Source organism: Taudactylus pleione, unplaced genomic scaffold (assembly GCF_031769625.1).
Source record: "Taudactylus pleione unplaced genomic scaffold, aTauple2 ptg001050l, whole genome shotgun sequence".
NCBI lineage: Eukaryota > Metazoa > Chordata > Amphibia > Anura > Myobatrachidae > Taudactylus > Taudactylus pleione.
The window spans coordinates 575,711-595,077 of NW_028285451.1; the positions used below are offsets into that span (position 1 = coordinate 575,711).

Consider the following 19,367-nt stretch of genomic DNA (forward strand, 5'->3'; position numbering starts at 1 on the left):
TAGTAAATGATTTTCGTTAATTTTTCCCTTGAAAAAATGAACGAAAATTGTTTACTAAAATCGGTCATTTACTAAATCGTTGTGTGTGTGTGTGCAGCTTAAAGTCAGCCAGCCACAGAATTATAAGGATGAAATGTCAAATATATATATATATATATATATATATTTATATTTCTCCTCACTGCCCCAGGCTCTTTTTCCAGTTGGAGCACTGTCCCTCCTCATAGCCCCGTTAATCACTGGGGATCTTGAGCAATGTGATTTTGTTTTTTACTGGACATTCCTATTTAATAGTGAAATAACTTACATGCTTCCATGTGCCTGAGGGCAGGAACAGGTTTAGCCAGGTGTACCAGTCATGTGACTGCACCTCACCAATCACAGCTCTGCGAGTTGGAGATCTTTAAAGAGTAGATGCTGGAGTCTGAGCACAGGTGTCTCCATTATTGGGGAGCTGCAGAGACAGGTGTTTGCAACTGAAGGGCCAGGTGAGTCTTCCACCACTGTACAATGCCAGTGTCTGGGCTATACGTGATGAGACTAGCGCAGAAAGTAACCAGCAGTGCCATGTTGTGTTTTCTGCTCTCTGGGTTTTTTATTTTATTCTTAAAAGAACAAAAAAAGCATAAAATACACAGTAAGATAAAAAAAATGCAAAGAAGCTGCATGACAACCTGGAGTCACTAATAAGCTCTGTGCAGTGTATAGTACTTGATATTTAATAATCCATAGTATTGCTGTAATACATCTGTGAGAGCTAGTGATATATTTTCTGTCCCTATGGCAAATAGTCCTGATGAGAGTGGATATACTAATTGGTGATCTTGCCGACTCTCATGACTGGTCAGTGTGGCTAGAAGGGATATATATTAGTTAAGTTAGACAGACACCATCCAAATCTAACTGGTCAACAGTACAATGAGATCACGGATTACTGCACCTACTCTGTGTGTGGTGGGTTTTATGTATGTATGTATGTGTGTATGTGTGTGTTTATATATATATATATATCACACCGAACAGCAGCAGCATTACTACATATCATTGCTAACTAGCAGAAATATATGTTCAAGGTCTGTTTGATTAATATATATATATATATATATATATATATATATATATAATTTCCAAAAGCTCTGCCATTAATTATCAGCAGATGTTGTCACATCAGGTGCCCTTGTAATCATTCCACAAGGCTGTTATATAAAATAAAACACATTGGGGCATATGTATCAAAGATTGGTTGATGATATATATTTCAGAATTTTATCTCTCATCAAGCTTTAATACATATGGATTGGTGATATTCTGTTAAAAAATTCCAGATTTGCTGATCATGATCCTATTTTGGCAAATCAGGGAAATCCTACATGTTGGGTTTCACTGATGCCCTGACCCCGGCGTCTGAGGATCGGGGAATTGCCCCCATCCATCGCGGATGACTGGGGGCCTTAGGTTTAGGAGCAAAGTCATTATTTCTTGCATATCAAGTGACAAAATAATGTGTCCAGCAGTGTTTGGTAACTTCTCTGCTGCTAGCGGACACAGATACGTATTTTCTGCTATGATCCCATGGTGCTACATCACACTGTGCTACCTGTATGCCATAGGAACTACAAGTGCGCAGATTGTTTACAAGGATGGGAAACAAAGTGAATAATCTGTTACATTGTTTCTAACTTCAGTCTGATACAAGCGGCAAAGAAGTCACTATATGCTTCTGTATGCATTATAGTCGCTTGGTGTACAACAATTACTCATGTCTTTCCTAAACTTATTTAGAGTGCTGGGTCAGTTATTTTACATAATGGCTTGTGTGAGATAGATAGATAGATAGATTTTCCTCATTCCCTTCTCCAGGTGACTAATTAATAGAGTCGTCATTTCTGCCATTGCACGCAGGTGACATTTGGGCTCTTTGTGCATTGCTGATGGCTATTTATCGGCCGATGTTGGGAGTGGCAGCTGCTGGTTTCTTGGTATAAAAGAAAACAGACTGAATTCATCACATTCCTCCAGCAGAAGGGACGGGCGTTGTAATATAGCAGCCGTGGCATTTGCCAATGGCATTTCTCCCATATGAGCCGTATTCAGTTTGAGCCAAGCTGCGATACTTTTTCGCGGCCCGGACTTTTCGCCTGTTTTGTAGGCAGAAAAGTATCACGCACGTGCCCGCTTTACCCCTTATTCCATTTGAAAGTAGGCGAAAATGGGACCCGGCGAAACTTGAGCAGGCGGAAAGTACTGTCAGATTTGGGGAAATCAGCCTGACACCCCCCAAATGATGCTCTGACATGGGGGTTCACTATGGTACCCCCTGATTTGGCTTGCTGAAGGTATTTGGAGTTTTTAAATGGGCTCAATAGCTGCTAAATAGCGTTTTTGTATATGTGGTGCAGAGTAGTATTCGGGAGGTTTTTTTTCCAGAAAATAACTTATCCCAGCACATTTGGGGTACGTGAAAATGGGGGTCAGCATTTTTAAAAGTTGCTAAAGTGAAGCTGAAAAAATTGTGAAAAATCCACCTTCCGCAAGCCCCTACAATCAAAAAAACACCTGGGGCATACTTGGGGACCCCCCCCCTAGAGTCAAGATCGCTAGTTTTTAACTTTGTACCCCAACTTTTTTTTTTTTTGCCCCCTTTTTCAAAGTCATTTTTTGGGGTATCCTTAAGTGTTTTTTTTTTTTACACAGTTTACCTTTGGGGAACTGTCTGAAGGCTGCACGGGGGTCCCCGCAACATTACACCCTAAAACCCCAATTCTGCACTTTTTTCCGCCTCCCATTCATAGGCAAAACTTTTTTTTGCCTATTACATAGCACTGACTTTCCGCTTGAATATGGGGTAAAAGCAAAACCGGCGAAAATGACGTCATCGGCGAAAAAGTATCGCGGATCCAGACTTTTCGCCTCAAATTGAATACGGGCCTTAATCTATCTGTAATGGGTACAAAGCCATAATTTCTGGGGTCCACGTCCTATCGAGTCACTGGTGTTTATAGGGAATATTGTTGGGATAGGCATACCATCGTCCATAAGCCGGGACTCCCGATCCTCTCGGCACCACATGACTGCGTCAGTAGATGTGGGGTTGATGCATGCGTTGGAATGTAAACTCCTTCTTCGCTTTTTGCGGGGCGTCACTTGTGTGTTTACGCACTGCGCATGCCCCTGAAGCAAGCGTACTCAAGTGCGTGCAATACGCATTTCTAGCACCTGTCCACTTGCGACTGACGAGGTATAATGGTGCGTTCTCACGTAGGCCATGTTCAGTGAAGGCGCAATGATGGGATTGCAGGATACACAGACTTGGCATGAAGCATAAATAGTAATATATTTCCAGGTATATGTTTTGGGGCTAACAATGAACCCCCTGTGAATATAAATGTTTTCTGTAATACGCTGATTCCTATCCAGTCATAAAATGCATTTTTCTGCCCTCTTTGAGCAGGTTTCATATAGCACCTTTATATGTACATTATCACTGGATCTACATTTTTACCACAGTCTCCTGCTTTGCTGTATGTGGGGGTTATACAGGGTTGTTTAATTGAGGGGGTGCCCACCATATCTGGAGTTCTACATTCATCAGGGGGTGAGGGGGGATGCGATGTGTGATTATTGTATATTTTGGGCGTGCTGCTTCAAATCGCTGAAGAACCCCTTACCTAGCAACATTCCAAGCATTCCAGATAGTAGGTGTCAGACCAGAATGAACCATATTAAATGTTGTAATGTATTAAAATGGAGCAGATTTTAGTGACCTGGTTTATATTATCGGGGCCCCAGATATTGGCAGTCTGTGGGATACAGCTACTGTGCCACTGCCTGGTACATGCAGGGAGCCATCAGAGTATTACCGTTTGGCCCAGTCATTTCTAGGGGTGACCATACACCAAACTACAGATGGCTTGTGGTCCACACTCCGACTGGCACCCGTCAGGTTGATAAAATGTATTTCCAAAGCCAAATTACCCCCATCTGATATAACCGTAATATACACATGATTCAGTATGTATAGCGATGTAAAGCCCTTAAGGATACATTTACACGAGACCAGTAAATATAAATGTTATTCAGCATCTGGTCACTGATTGGGCCGGGAACAGAGGTCACATCCTTCTGCAGGTCCCGGAAGGGATCTCTGTATATTTGGTACGCTACGTGAGATTTTGGAGTAGATTTACTAAAGCTTCTAAAACAGACAAGTAGAGGTGTTGCCCATAGCACCTCATTAGATTGTAGCTGTAATTTCTATTGTATCCTAGGAAATTATAGATCTAATTGGTTGCTATGGGTAAAACCACCACTTTAGTAAATCGACCCCTTTGACTTTTTGTCAAATCTGTGTTTTGTCTGTTCAAGATTATCAGCTGAGTCTTAGGCGGGTATCCAATTCAATGCAATATTTCTGCTATCCTCGTGATTAATTTAATTTTCGCAGTTATCGCGACAAAAATGCTTTCGGCTTCGTAGTTTTTGCGGTATCCAATTGCAAGCGAGCTTCCGACAAGATCTCTCGAATACAGACCTATCGTGCCATTGGAAACTTATCGCACTATTTAAGGGCTACTGGGGTGTAGTCTTTGCACCAGTTTGACCAACGTGTTTCCATTGTTTGCCTACACTGCTCCCAGCATTGCATCATTTTCCCTGAAAACGATTATTCCACGTTAGTATATTCACTCTGTGTTTTCTTGCAAAATTAATATTCTACTTAATTTGGGGGTGCATAATAATGGATATAAGTATATTTTTGGGCCATTTTAAGCCCCTTTAAAAAAAAAAAACAACCTTCAGATACACCTTTTAACACCCATCTACAATCTTAAATACACCTGTCCCAATCATACGGCACCTCCATACACCCGGCCCACATCAATTAACCCATTTTCCAGCACTTTGCACTTTTTCACCCAAGAATTGAAACATCATTATTGGCAAAATTAAGCTAATTAAAAAATAATTTTTGCCTACTTAGTCATCAAGTAAAGTGTCCCAGTGGTTCTGCACCAAATCCTGAAATTTTTAGCCAAAAATACGGGTTTTGCACAACTTGTCACCTACTCAGAGGTGGTGAAAAGCAATCGCCAATAAAACCGGCATACGCCCAAAAAAGTCTCATTCGCTTGTAATTGGATAGCTTTTACTCGAAAAGGCAGCATTTTACTATGGAGAAGAGTGAGTTTTTTTTTTTATTTGTTTTGTTTTTGTTTTGTTCCCATATCCCCCCAACCCCCCCCCCCCCCCCACCCGAAAAGGAAATTTGGAAAAAATTCTGTAGAGAATAATGCTCTGGTTTTCATGAAAATCATGTAATATGATAGGGAGAAAAGTTATCTCACGAAAACTGTACCACAGGTTAACGGGAGAAAATGGGTTATTGCATCTAATTGGACACCCCCCTTGGCGTTATTTATTATTGGCGAGCCTGTTTTGATATCAATCCCCTTTTTTTTTTTTTTTTTTATTCTTTTTTTTTTTTGATTCGAGGGCGTACAAATAGTCTTTGCCCGGATAATTTATGATACGGCATAAGTGTCATAAAGAAAATAACTTTAGTAAGTGCAAACATGTTGTACAACATTTCCAAGGTTCAACATCCCCGATATTGTTAATATAGCATAGATAGGAGTGCAAGCTGTGCTTTACCCCCATAGGATAACTCCATATTTAATGCTGTGTATGCTGCACAATTGGCCAGATTGGCCAAGATCAGGCCATTGGGTGCTAGGCTGGGGCAGTGGGCTCTCTCCCAGCGGTGCTACGGTTTGTAGCATCTGAAGATCACTAGCATGACTGGTAATGATCCTTTTGGCGATGATATTGCCTCCGGTGGTAATGAACAGGAAGTTTAGGTCCAGGTTATGGACTGGGTAAACCTTATGAGGAACTGAAGCAAGTTTTAATTCTGTAGTCACACCCTATGTGTCCTCTGTCACGCCTGTGCCTTCAGGCTTGTTCCCGTCAGATGGGTCACTATCTCTGTGCTGTGTGCTGAGCCCCACGCATGTGGCGTAAACATTTTTTTCAACTGACGCTTTAATGGGCCACCAGGTACTGTATATTTTGATCCAGTACAGGGCACTTATACACAGGGCTTGGAGGATATAGTGTAACCTCATCTCCTTACATTTATTACATCCACTTTGTTATAATAATTATTGTCCTTTTATTTAGGATTGTTCATCTAAAGGCTCAGAACCCATAAGATGATTTTGGTGACTGAATAGTGACCATCAATGTCAGGACACCTCTAGTTGTCAGATTACAACCGAACTTACCGTTCCAAGGTTTAATCTTGGCTTCATTCAAAGAACCCCAATAATGGTTGACAAACCAATATCTCCGACTTATCTGGGCTGAAAAAAAAAATAATATATATATATTTATTATTATTATTCAAATGGTGATTAGACTGCTCAATAATGACTGAAAGAGAGGCATCGCAGGGCTGTTCCAGACATCGGTGCATCTATATTATATACTGAAATTATAAATGTGGGAGGTTTTTGGGCTTAAAGAGATAACTTGAGGTGTCCTAACGTTCATTGTTACTTTTCTGGGTATGGGACCAAGGGGCCCATTTTTCATTAAATATTTACGGCTTATTCCTTGAAAACACCGGCAAATGTTTAGTATCTCCTGAATGTTTTATACAGTTCCTTCATTTCCGCCAGCAGCCGTAACCACCACAGGTTTCTATCGGACATGCGTTGCTGTCAGATTTACCAAGTTCCAGAATGGGAAGCCGGCGGACCTAATCCCGACAGCCAGCTTCCCAACTGCTTTATCTCGACAAGGGTTAAATGACAGGCATCTAAATCTAGACGCCTGTCATTTTACCGCCACCGGGAGACCGACGCCTGTCATCTCGATCGAAGGGATGCCGGGCTCGGACAGCCGCGGTTAGGTTTAGGGCTCCCGAGTGGGACTTAGTGGGCACCCCCTGGGAGGTAAGGTTTAGGCTAGGTGGAGGGAGGGTTAGGGTTAGGCACCCCTGGGGGGGGACTTAGGTTTAGGCGGCGGGGAAGGGAGGGTTAGGTTTATTCACTTAGAGGGGGGATTAGGGTTAGGCCCTGGGGGGAAGGTTAGCTTTAGGCACCCCTAGGGAGGGTTAGGGGAGGGAATTAGGTTAGGCTATACTTACCTTTAGGGACGACCAGGATTTTCACCCATGTCGGGCAGCCGCTGTCTGGATTCTAACTCGTACCGATTCCAGCTTCTCTGTCCTACAGATTGCCATATATTGTATAATGATCCAGACCGTTCCCAATGGGCATATGAGCTTGAGTCATAAGTCGGTTTGGGAAGTTTATAAGCTTGTCCGACCAGGTGAGCTGTCAGTGTACAGAAGAACGGTTTGCACGAAAAATCAGTTTATATGCCGCATTTACAATCGATTTCAAAGTAAAAAATCTGCTATGGGGAATGACCCGTAAGGAGGACATTACATTTACCAAAGCCGGAGATTAAGGGCCTGTTGCTGAGCTCAATGTATTCCTGTTTGTATGGCTTAAATTGCACAAACTCGCACTATGCACAGCATGCCCACAAAGAGATTGCAAGCCTATGTGCCAATTCAGACTTGCATCTGGCACCTGAGCCTCCCTGCTACTGGTGAGGCAGTGGGTGAGCAAATGCAGCGTACAGGAATGACGCAGACGCGGCTTGTACAGACCTTTAGTAATAGGCATATTATTATGTTTGTCAGCATGCCTGTTTTTACAGCCACTACATATCTCTACACACTGAGGATAACTTGGCTTAATGCACCCCGTGACTTAATTTATTTTTCGTCATTTGCACCCATTTTGCCACCAGCTGTGGTAATATTTAGCTGTGTCTACTGTGAGCTATGTGTACCCGTACATGTTTCTTACATGCATGTAACAGGATTTTAGATACAGATTGGACGTGGGGAGCAAAAGACAGTTCTGAGTCACAGATGAAGCCTAGACACAGAGCATTAGAGGTTGGGTGTATCACCAAGTTTATCGAGCTTCTGTTGACTGGTGGGAGTCTCCATAGCTCAGGTTCTGAAAGATTGAGTTTGAGCAGATGAGAAGACGTCCGGTTAAAATGGCACAAAGACCTATAATAACATGGGCCCACACAAATGCTGGGAGATCCAGATGGTATAGATACATTTGGGTGTCACCCGTATTGTCAGGTAAGTAGGGTGAGACCTAGGATAGTACAGTGAGCAGAAGATGAAGGGATTGTATTGTTTCTGTGAGCAGGCCAGGAGATGACAGATTAAAGAGGGTCTGGTAGGTTTGGGGGGACCCTTGATCCCCAATAAGCTTTGTAGAAAAGCAACGGGTACCACTGTGAATTCCTCTTGTTCTTGCTTCTGCTGCTCCATGGTCAAAAACTTTTAAGTGTATATTTTATCATCGATGGGTCTAATTTATAAGAAATGGCTAAGAATTGGTGCAAAATTGCCACTTTGTTAATGTCGGGTGCCACTGGTGCTCCTAGGTTTCTGCTGAGACTTTCTGGGTTTACAGAGCAAAGTGCATCATTTGTGGAGACACCACAGTATAACTGCAGATGTCAGTGTGTTTGGTAGAGTAATGCTGCCCATCCACTTGTAGATGCGGGGACGACGGTACGATTACTACATCGTAATCGCGCCGTCATCTCCCGCAGGGTGAAGTGCATACACAGAACATTCAGTGTATGCACATCATCCTCGAACATGGGCAACCTGACGACGGTCGTCAGGTTGACCGTCATGTTCGGGCGGTGATGGATGTCGGAAAAGACCAGCGGACGCACACCTTGCTGCTCGTTTTAGACATTTAAATACCCGATTTGCAGTCGATACCTGAGCGATTGCATGATTATGATGTCGTAATCGTGCAATCGCTCATTATTATCGGCAAGTGGATGGGCACCTCAAGGCTGGGTACACACGTAAAGATTTTCTATCCAACTAGTTGATTGGTTGGAATGAAAATCTGGTAACGTATGGGAGTAACTGATGATCAGCAATTTGCTCTTAAATGCCAGAAAACAGATGAAAATGACGTCAGACAAGTTTGATTAAATTGTTTAGATCAAACATTTAACAAACAGGTTTTTGTCCATTTTCCGGCGTTTGGGAGCAAATTGCTGATTGTCATTTACTTTCATTCCTTACCAGGTTTTCATTCCAACCAATCATCTAGTTGGATGGTTGGACAGAAAATCTTTACGTGTGTATGCAGCTTTAGATTAGGTAAAAGAGATAACTGGGTGGTTGGCATACATTTTACAGCTTGCAGCCATTTTCACTTTGCAAAAAAAATCCGTACCAGCTCAGCGCGAGTGGAGTTTGGGTCTCGTTCTGTTATTTTCATCGGCCGCATTTGACACCTTCTGGTTGCGCTTTGGCGGAGAAGTGCTTTACTTCCCTTTTAAAACAAAACAATCAATTCAAATAGTACTAAATACCTAGGAAATATGGAAACGTTTAATTTTAATGAATATTGTTGGTTTTGCAGTGTTAGGGCTTTGCCCTTTGATGTGATAATGCGTTTCTGAGCGGTACTTGACTTCCATGGCGATCTTGGCGCAGAGCTTCCGGAGATGGTGCCAGAACAGGCATTTCAGTGATGAAAGTACCGCTATAGTCTTCATTCCAGCACCCTGAACCTGTCACCACCCATGCAATTCCTTTTTCCTACCTGGAGTGCCGCTCCCTGCTCTGGTGCTTCTAGCACACTCAGCTGATACAACAAACTGCTGAGATTAAGCAGTGTGTGTGCTAGAAGCACCAGAGCAGAGAGCGACACCCCAGTCAGGAAAGCGGAACTCTGCAGGGTGCTAGAATGAAGACTCTTGCTATGACATTTTGTTAAATTGGCACAGGCCTGTAACTCTTACCGGGGCAGTAACTCGGTGACAGTATTAAAAACTTCTGCCTCTTGCCGGTTAATAAATGTGCCCCCCATGTTTTTGATGGATTTCTGGATTACTGCAGTTTGGGTCACTCTATGTCAAGGTGGGCCAATGTTGAAGATCGTCCCCGCCTGCGGATTGTGCACTGCGGAGTCGGTGACCGTTGATCCCAACCCCCCCACTTTGAGGGCCATAGTTTTGCTACTATTGCATATTGTGAGCTAAAATGTTCCCAAAGTCAGTCTGACATGTGCAGTATGCCATCGCCAACCTTCATGTAACATTTTATCAGCGATGGGCAGGTGGGGACCCTTGGTCCACTTGACATGGAATGACCCACATTTGTCTGTGCCTTACAATTTCTGGCATACAATGTTCCTCATATCGGTGTTCTCATATAAGGATGGGTACACAGTGGCAGATATATTGGCCGTTCAATTGATCGGCCAATATATCTTGTGTGCGTCGGCCAGTGTGTACCAGCGAGATGTCTGTGGACAACTTTGTTCACAGGCCTATCGCGCCGGCTGTGCTGCACAGCCGATGTCTTAATATATCTGGAGATATGTTGGGGCATCGCGCTGTGTGTACGAGTGGTCAGACGACCACCATACACTTGCAGCAGAGGCTGCGAGGAGTGGGGGGGGGGGGGGCACAGTGCGACCCCTGGCCACCACAGACAGAAGGAAGATGATGGTGGTTCAGTGTGTATGAGCAACAGTCATCTGCAGATATATCTGGTAAGTGTGCACCCAGCTTACGTCAAGAGAATCATTTCTGTTAAATTCATAGGTTACATTTATTTATTTTAATTTTTTTTAGATGTTTTATTTAGGGGCATAAATGATGGTTTTTAATGCAACCCATGGCGGGAAACAACCTTTCCGCGAAAAGGATTTGATTGTTTTTTTTATGTTATTTTAAGCTTCATATTGTAAATTATCCATGAATCGGGTGGTTTAGACTGTTCTCTGTTGGGGAATTTGCTGTATTCCTATGTATATAAACATTGTATGAGGGCTATATTCTAGATTGTGCACTTTATGCATAAGGATGGAAGAATGAACTAATTGTGTATATTATAATCCCTTTCTGTATCCTTTTCCCACCTGGAGTTTATCTCACGATGCATTTTTTTTTTTTTTATTGGATAGTTTCTCCCAAAGCAAAAAATTCTCTGCCTACTTACCGGGCTAGGGCTATTGTTCCTGGTTGTTTTACCAGTTTGAAACGAGTTGAGCGGGTGTGTGTCCCTCCACTGGGAAAACCAGATTGGGAAGGTGACAAAACCCGCTCTAAGCTACTTTCAAAGGGCTCCATTTAGCAACAGCGCCGATATTGTACGGAATATATTCAGACTAATATATATATATATATATTATATATTTATTTATTTTTTACAAAACTATGTAATTACCCTGCCAGTGTAATTAGTAAAAGCACAGAGTGGCTGGAGTTTCAGCCGACTGACTGGACAAGATCCCTCTGTCCCTGCCGTTTTCGGCTGAAATAAAAAAAAATTCTTCATATGACGCCCTCTCTGAGATGGCGTTATATAAAGCTATGGCTTTCTACAGTGTGATATTGTAGGAGCGGAGTATTGACAAAGACTATATTTGTGTTATCTTCTTCTGTTATCTCGTACGTACTTTGTGCAGTACCGTTTATTTTTGCATGATTTAAGTACAATTTTGCTTGCTGAACAGACTCCAAACTCTCTGGATTAGAGCGGCTGGTGGAGTGTGGCGACAAAGACTGTTAGAGCGAGCGCAGAACACGGTGAACGCTGTGAAAGAGATAATGAGAAATTAGTTTTGGATGCAGTGAGCTTTTTGAATTAGCCTTGGAGAGAAAGTGGACGGAGAGAAAGTACTAACCAATCGGCTCCTGTCATTTTTTTCAAACAAAGCCTGTAAAGTGCCAGTTTGGAGCTGATTGGTTGGTACTTTATCTCCAATGTCTCATTATCTCTCTCCAGAGCGTAGTACGCAGACACCCCCCCCCCCCCCCTCCAGTCTGCTATGGAGACATGCGCACAGTCTCATAGTAAATAGAATGGCCTTTGATGTCCTCATGGATATTCAACGACCCCTGCTCTTCCCATTATTTTATGGACCTGCATGTATGTGATAATTTCCACAAAATAGTCCTTGATCGCTACTTTCTAGTCTGTTGCCTTTTCGCTATGAACGTTGTTTTATACTTCACCATAATAATCAATGATCCCTATTGCAATATTTCCCTGCAAACCATGTCTGTTTCAGGACTGGTAATAATGTGTATGGAAAATCCAGTGGTCTAAGTAATTCAGTTCTTCCATCCTGGGTCTGTCCTCATCATTTAATGGTCTGTTGTATTGAGGGTCAGGACTCTAGTGCTGCTCTTATAACCCAGGTCCAGGTCACACTCCTCCTAGAGATATTCTTCTGTGCCTAACAAAGTGTCTTTATTTCCCCTTTACAGACTATCCGCCATTGAGAAAATGGCGGATCGGTGCGTTCGCTTCTTCCAGGGTACTCTCATATTCGGAAATGTGATAATTGGGGTAAGCTGATATATAAGAATGCAGAATATACATATTTTACATATCATTGGGTCCTAATACTGTTGGTTTCCCCTGGAGCACCCAGTCCTGGTGGACAGACAATGTCGTCTATCTGAGGTAGAGGCACTAATGTCTCTGAGGTAGTGTGAGATTGTAGAGGAGCCTGGACAATAACTTCTTCCACCTTCATTGATCCCACCCTACCCTAAATAAGTAGCCGCTCTACCTCTCGTGAGGCGGTCAGGTAGGGGTAACCTCCCTTGTCACCCTTGCTGTTCTCTGTATATAGGATGAAGGGCTGGGGCCATGTGGAAACATTAAACTGCATTGGAAAGGTCAACGGTGCATGACAAGGGCCAGAGCCAGCCAATCAGGAGCCTGCTGGATCCAGTTCTTGGCCTAAGAGCTGGTGGTGATGGGAACGCAATGGTGGCGATAGACTGAAACATGGAAGTTGGACACTGACTCTGAATGTTAGGCCATACTCTTTAGTGAAGCCGCCTTGTAGAAGCTCTTACCAGGGCCAAATTAAGGGCAACATGGGCCTGACACTGAAAATGATCAAGGGCCTATTGGGAGTGTGGAGTGGGTGTGGCCATTGCATTCAATACTTGTTGTGATGTGTGGTCGGCTGGGCTGCTCTTCATCGTCATGGCGATGGGCCTACTTTTGCGTTGAGGCCTGGGACTGTAGTCCCACTATAATCTGGCCATGGCTCCAATTGCGGTTTGTGCACGATCGCGTGCTACGAGGCACAGACTGGTTTGGCTGGATCCAATGATTCTATAACTTACAGGAACCATAGGAGGTGATCTAGCCATAATATTTATCTTATAGAAGTGTTGTGTTGGTCTGATAGTGATCTCGCTGTCCCTCTCCGTCTCTCCAGCTGGCCGGTCTTGCCCTGACGGCCGAGTGCATATTCTTTGTGTCGGACCAAAACCGCCTATACCCGCTCCTCGAAGCCACGTTCAACGATGACATCTTTGCTGCGGCCTGGATTGGTATTTTCACCGGCTTCTCTTTCTTCTTATTGTCTCTCTTTGGTATCGCCGGCATCATGAAATCAAACAGAAGGATACTTATAGTTGTAAGTATCTGAGGTGTATTAATATAAAATGTGCTATGTGTTGTATAACTTCATGTCTGTCACCTGGGATCTCTTGTATTACCAGACTGTGTTACAGCGCATAATGGTTTGTTACACCCCTGGTTACTTCCGTAGTACCAACAGTCATATACACATGTATGCCAGTAGGAGGCGCTGTTTCATTGTGTTCTAATTGTCATTTTGTCTATTTGCTGAATAAGTTACATGCCAGCTTCCACTCTTGTTGATGGAATGCAAAGTATAAAGAGCAGGAAAAAAGCAACTATTGATTCATTTAACCGCAATACCCCTGAAACATAACATATTGTATATCGTATCATTTTAATTTTTTTCTTCTTCTTGTTTTAGTATTTAATATTGATGTTTATCGTCTACTGCTTTGAAGTGGCATCTGCTATCGTTGCAGCAACACAAAGAGACTTTGTAAGTACTCGATGCCGGAAGCTGGGATGTACGGTTTTCCAGCGAGCGACACCCTCATCCAGTCTGCCCTGGATGAATTAATTCTCTAAATGGCCTCTCAGCCGTAAAAATAAGCCATTCCGTGTCTACGGATCATGCCTGTATGGATGATCCAATGTAGATGGAAAAATTGATTAACATAACTTATTCCCACTTAAAACTAATAATCTACTTTGTTTAATACTGTGCGGTTTGTTTCCTTTTTTTTTAATTTTGCGTAACTGTAGGATTTTCCTTTTTGCTTTATACCCCTATATAACATTATTTGTGTTGTAATTATTATTATTTTTTAATTAATTTTTTTTTTTTATATATAGTTTGTCCCTAACCTATTTCTGAAACAAATGTTGGAGCTTTACCGGATGACCAGCTTCAGCAACACTGATCAAAAGTTGAAGAGTGAAGGAGTGACACTCACCTGGAACAACCTGATGCTGATGGTACGTGACACCTCTCCCAATTACGTGACTTTATACGCCTGCATCATTTTTTGCTTAATGTAGGGTTTGTTAACTGGTTTTGCCATGTACATCATTCTATAGAGTTTCTATCTTTAAGGAATACGAACTGCAAATCTGTACCGATTGTCCCTAGCCCTGGGGAACGTATAAACAAGACTGAGCAACTGTTGGGGGTTTGCCTGCTGCCATATTTTGAGACATTTCTGAACCCTCCCAGTGATGTCACCCTCAAGATATTGTAATCTGTGGGGATTATTGCACCTCAGTTATACTGAAAAAAGAAATCTGTGCTGAGATAAATTTTAATTCTGGGAAGAGAAGATAAACAATGGCACTGTACTACATGGGGACCTCTGCAAGCAAAGTCCTAGGAGAGTATTGTTATCATTGTCATCCTTGGGTATTTATTTGGCACCAATATGAAGGGTAAATGTGAGAATTTTTTTTTGGTGAAAGCTGGTAATACAGTGTAAATGAGATTAATGCAGGTAACACTGTGGACCTGCCATAATTGTATAAACCCTTTTTGTGTGTCTTCCAGAAAAAATGCTGCGGTGTAAACGGTCCGGTGGACTGGCAGGACTACACATCCGCCTTTCGGGACTCCAACAGTGACTCCGCATTCCCCTGGCCCCAGCAGTGCTGTGTGATGAACGCTCTCGGACAACCAGAAGACCTGCTGGGGTGCAGGCTGGGGATCTCTGAGTACCTGCAGACCAGTGTAAGGAGCGCGTCTGAGTATTCAGTGATAAAGCTATCGGCGTATCTATTCTTACAGTAGTATGTGTATGTATAATATATATTAGCACTACAGTAATATGCAATAGACAGACAGAAACGGTTTATTCACTATGTTACATCCAATAGCAACCTGTGTCGGTTATTTCATGGACTGTGCTAGATAAATGACAGCTAGGAGCTGATTGGTTGTTATGGGAACCTTCTCCACTTTATATCTCTCCAAGGTTTCATATATTTCTCCCACAGCATGAGAAAGTGAGTCCAGATGACCAGGAACGTTCCTGCTGCAAATCACATGCCTACTGGATATTGCATATTACCGGCGTATCGTTACTTCCTTTGCCTCTCCCTATTCTCCTATGTTTGTTGGAGTGCAGATATTGAACTCCTAATATAATGGAATACTATAACTACTTGTGTAAGGTGATATCATTATCTGGGTGCTTTTCGCTCCTCCACCACAGAACACTTGAGAAGTCCGATATAAGAATATACAGTAATCTGCAGGGTTTATTATATATATAATTTTTTTTTTTTTTAAATACCACTTGTCTAATGTAGGGTGAGTTTATGTCCATACTCATAATTTTTATTTTTTTATTTATTTGTGGAAAACCAGATTTGAAAGTAAATTGTGGGAAAAAAATAAATAAATGAAAAATTGGGAATCCACCGCGCTCAAAATATAAACTATGCTGTCGGATAAATGCGCAAACTGGTCGTGTGTATAATTTTTTTTTTTTATCATTTATTTTTTAGAAAATTATACATATATATATATATATATATATATTTATTACACAAATACAGTAAATTCAGTGCGCAAATCAATCAATGCATAAACACATATAATACTGTGAAAAGTTTTTTAGAATCCAATAAATAAATGGATTTTTGGAACAAAGTAAATCTGTGTCACAGACGCCAGATATAGCACAGGCCACAGGTACCACACAGGCCGGCGTCTTCCCCACGTTAAAACCCGGATCCAAGCGGGTATTGGTTTATCTGGAATTGAGAGCAAGAAAGAAGGGGCGCCACATAGTGCATGAAACTGTAAAACAGATTTTATTGCGGACATAAAACTCGTTCAATGAATATGCGTACCACAATCAGCGGTCAGATACCATCGCAAGTAATAAAAATGAAGAAGCCTGAATATCACCCGAACGTCTCCGGGGACTCCGTCGGCTATTCGACCAGTAATGGAAAGCAACGCCAAACCACGCCCCGATGGTATCTGATTGTGGCGCCCCTTCTTTCTTGCTCTCAATTCCAGATATATATATATTTTATTTATTTTTTTATTTTTTGTAAAACAGCAAATATGAGGCGATGGATGATTCCGTGTAGATGGACAAATTGATCAATAGTTTTAAGTGTGAGAAAAATATAACCCCAAAGCGATCCGATGTGAATTATCTATTGGTGATATCACACTAAAGCCATCATATAACTGTCCTGCGCAGTTCGTGCCCAACAAATCTCTGCCCTGAAAGGTCAAAATGCTTATGTAATATTGTTGATTGGCTCAAAATTATTAAGTCAAAATGGAGCTAGCAGTAATATAGAGGTGTGAATATGTTTCTGCAGAATGTTTGGGAAATTCAGAGAAGAAATCTGAGGGTGTATAGTCTCTTATATTTATGTAACGGGCACTTAACTATGCATTTGGGATCTGCTTTTTCCAGGGATGCTATGACCAAATTGCCGGCCCATTGAATCGTCACGCCTGGGGGGTAGCCTGGTTCGGGTTTGCAATCCTGTGTTGGACAGTGAGTATATTATTCATCAGTCTTTATGGCCATTCTGCTAAAAAGATGCTTTATGATTTTGTAATTTTATCTTTATTTTTGGGGAGGATTTTGCCCTACCTGTAATTAGAAATAAAACGGTTAACTTTTTATTTTTTATTTTTCAGTTTTGGGTGCTGCTTGGTACCATGTTCTTCTGGGTTCGAATTGAATATTAAGGCGAAAGACTGCTCACCTACACTCTCGGATGTTTTATGAGAGATCCACATTCACGTGGCCAAAATGGAAGACAGTCGTTATAGATCCCCTTTTCTGAAACCTGGGCCACATCTTCTGACTTTTTGGCCAATGGACTTGTATTTTTTGGGGGGAAGGAGGGTTAAACCGCACCGCACAACAATTTTACAAGTCTGATTGTGTTTGAACAAATTTTTTTGTGTTTGTATATATGTGATGCCCAGAAGCGATCAGTCTTGCAATGTGGATCTTACAACTGAAGGCTAATTGATAATTTCCACCCCTGTATTTTTTTCTGAAGCGTTTTAAAAAATATATATATATAAAGTTGTCACGTATCTTTAAATTGTATTTTTATTTGTGTTTTTTTTTTTTTTAAATTGTGTATTGAAGTTGATCAATAATTGGCCTATGGACAAGTACAAGTATTTATCTGTTGTCCTATTGCACCCACACACCTGTCATTGGAATATCACTACGTTATGTAGTCTCTCTTTTCAGATTCTCTCTCGTCCTGTGTGAAGGAATGTTCCCTTTGTACTCCTACCTTTGTCAGCACCTAGAGACTTCCTGTTGCCTAAAGCTGAGGTGCTGCATGTAATCCTCACTCTACGGTTATTGAAGAGAAGCCTCAGCCACAATATAAGGATTTTGTGGTTAGGTCCCCTCATCTCCTTTTAAACATATATGAGAATGAAACCACTATAAAAACTATAGTGCATGTCCTCTTATAAACAATACCCTCAGTGTAACACAACTGCTTTGTGTAAATATGAATACATACCGGCCCTCCCCTTCAGCCTGGATATGTTCATCTATCATCTGCGCACAGTAGAGGGGTCTAACCAATATTAATAAGTATTTCAGTTTACCAAGAACTAGCGCCCAATTCTTATTCATAATAAAGTGATTAATTACGAGGGAACCAGTAGACTGTGTTCTAAAAATAGTGGTCACACTTTATGTTGGGCGACACTATAGGTCTGAGCTCCTCCTTAAATCCCTCCGACACCTGTCAATATAGGCATTTATGTATCGATGATCTGATCTCCCAGGACAGTCATTGTCCACAGACATCAAACCCCCCCCCCCGAAACCCCTATTTAATGATCAGTTTCTCAATCCGCATTCTTTGAACTGGAGGAGCCGGTCTGGCCGGTAAAGGAGCTTCTCCTTTGGCAAACTTGAAATACTTATTTATAGAGACTCTGGGTCCCACTACCAGCCCTGCCCAACAACGCGAGACCTCTTGTGTCGATAAATGATGTGTGTGCATATCCTGTGCATTTAATGTAACACTTTTAATAAATCTTTGTATGTAAATGTATTACTACGTCTGTTTATAGATTGGCTGGGAACAATTTCTCTGCAAGCCTTGTTTAGAAATCAATAAAACTGTATCCTGAATGAAACGAGTCACCGTCCTGATACATTGGCTGGAGGAAAGGAGGGACATGTTTATTACTGGGGTTTAATTTTATACAACAAGAAAACACAGCCTCTGTGTGTTGTGTATATGTACTGTCTATGGGATACCCTCAGTATGTCGACTTTCACAAATGTCGACATGTTCATACCATAATGTCGGCAAAGAGAAACTGCACGTCGACATTCTGGTGTTGACATGTTAAATTTTTGACATTATGAACAAGGCAAAGTTTTATTGATGTCAACATTTGTGAATGTTGAGCTATTGCTAGTCGACCTAATGTTCGTGTCGACGTTCTGAATGTCTGCTTTTCCTGCCCTGTGTACAGAATCTATATTCTGCTCTCCCCAGCGATGAGACTGGACGATGGTTCAAGCACGGCCTAATGGCGGTGGTAGTATTTATTTTAGTTGTGGTACTTAACACACTGTATGTCCGCATATCCCTGAGACTGATGAGTACAACTGCCATTTATTAATATTACGCCTGCAGCAGAGGAGACTAGAAAAATCTGATTAACATTGATTGACGGCCGAAGGAGATTCGCAATTTGTTCTTTGTTAATGGCCGGCTCTGAGCATGCGCAGTAAAAACTGCAGATTATCGGATGAGAAACACCCCGAGATCACGGCTGTAGTGATGATTGGTACCGACATACACGAGCCAGCAGCTCTCATGGGTCTATTAGTAAACAACCCCCTTTGGTTTCTATGGGGGGTGCGATGCTGTCAGTTCCGGA

General features: G+C 42.0%; 1 protein-coding gene across 1 annotated transcript; it reads left to right on the forward strand.

Annotated features, from left to right (window-relative positions):
- Window positions 1-380: 380 nt before the first annotated feature.
- Window positions 381-18,611, forward strand: UPK1B (uroplakin 1B). The gene is made up of 8 exons (XM_088461441.1): window positions 381-488; window positions 12,352-12,433; window positions 13,323-13,523; window positions 13,893-13,967; window positions 14,324-14,446; window positions 15,009-15,188; window positions 16,900-16,983; window positions 17,130-18,611. Exons 2-8 carry the CDS (start codon window positions 12,371-12,373, stop codon window positions 17,178-17,180), a joined length of 777 nt encoding a protein of 258 aa, XP_088317567.1. The 5' UTR covers window positions 381-488; window positions 12,352-12,370; the 3' UTR covers window positions 17,181-18,611.
- Window positions 18,612-19,367: the final 756 nt, after the last annotated feature.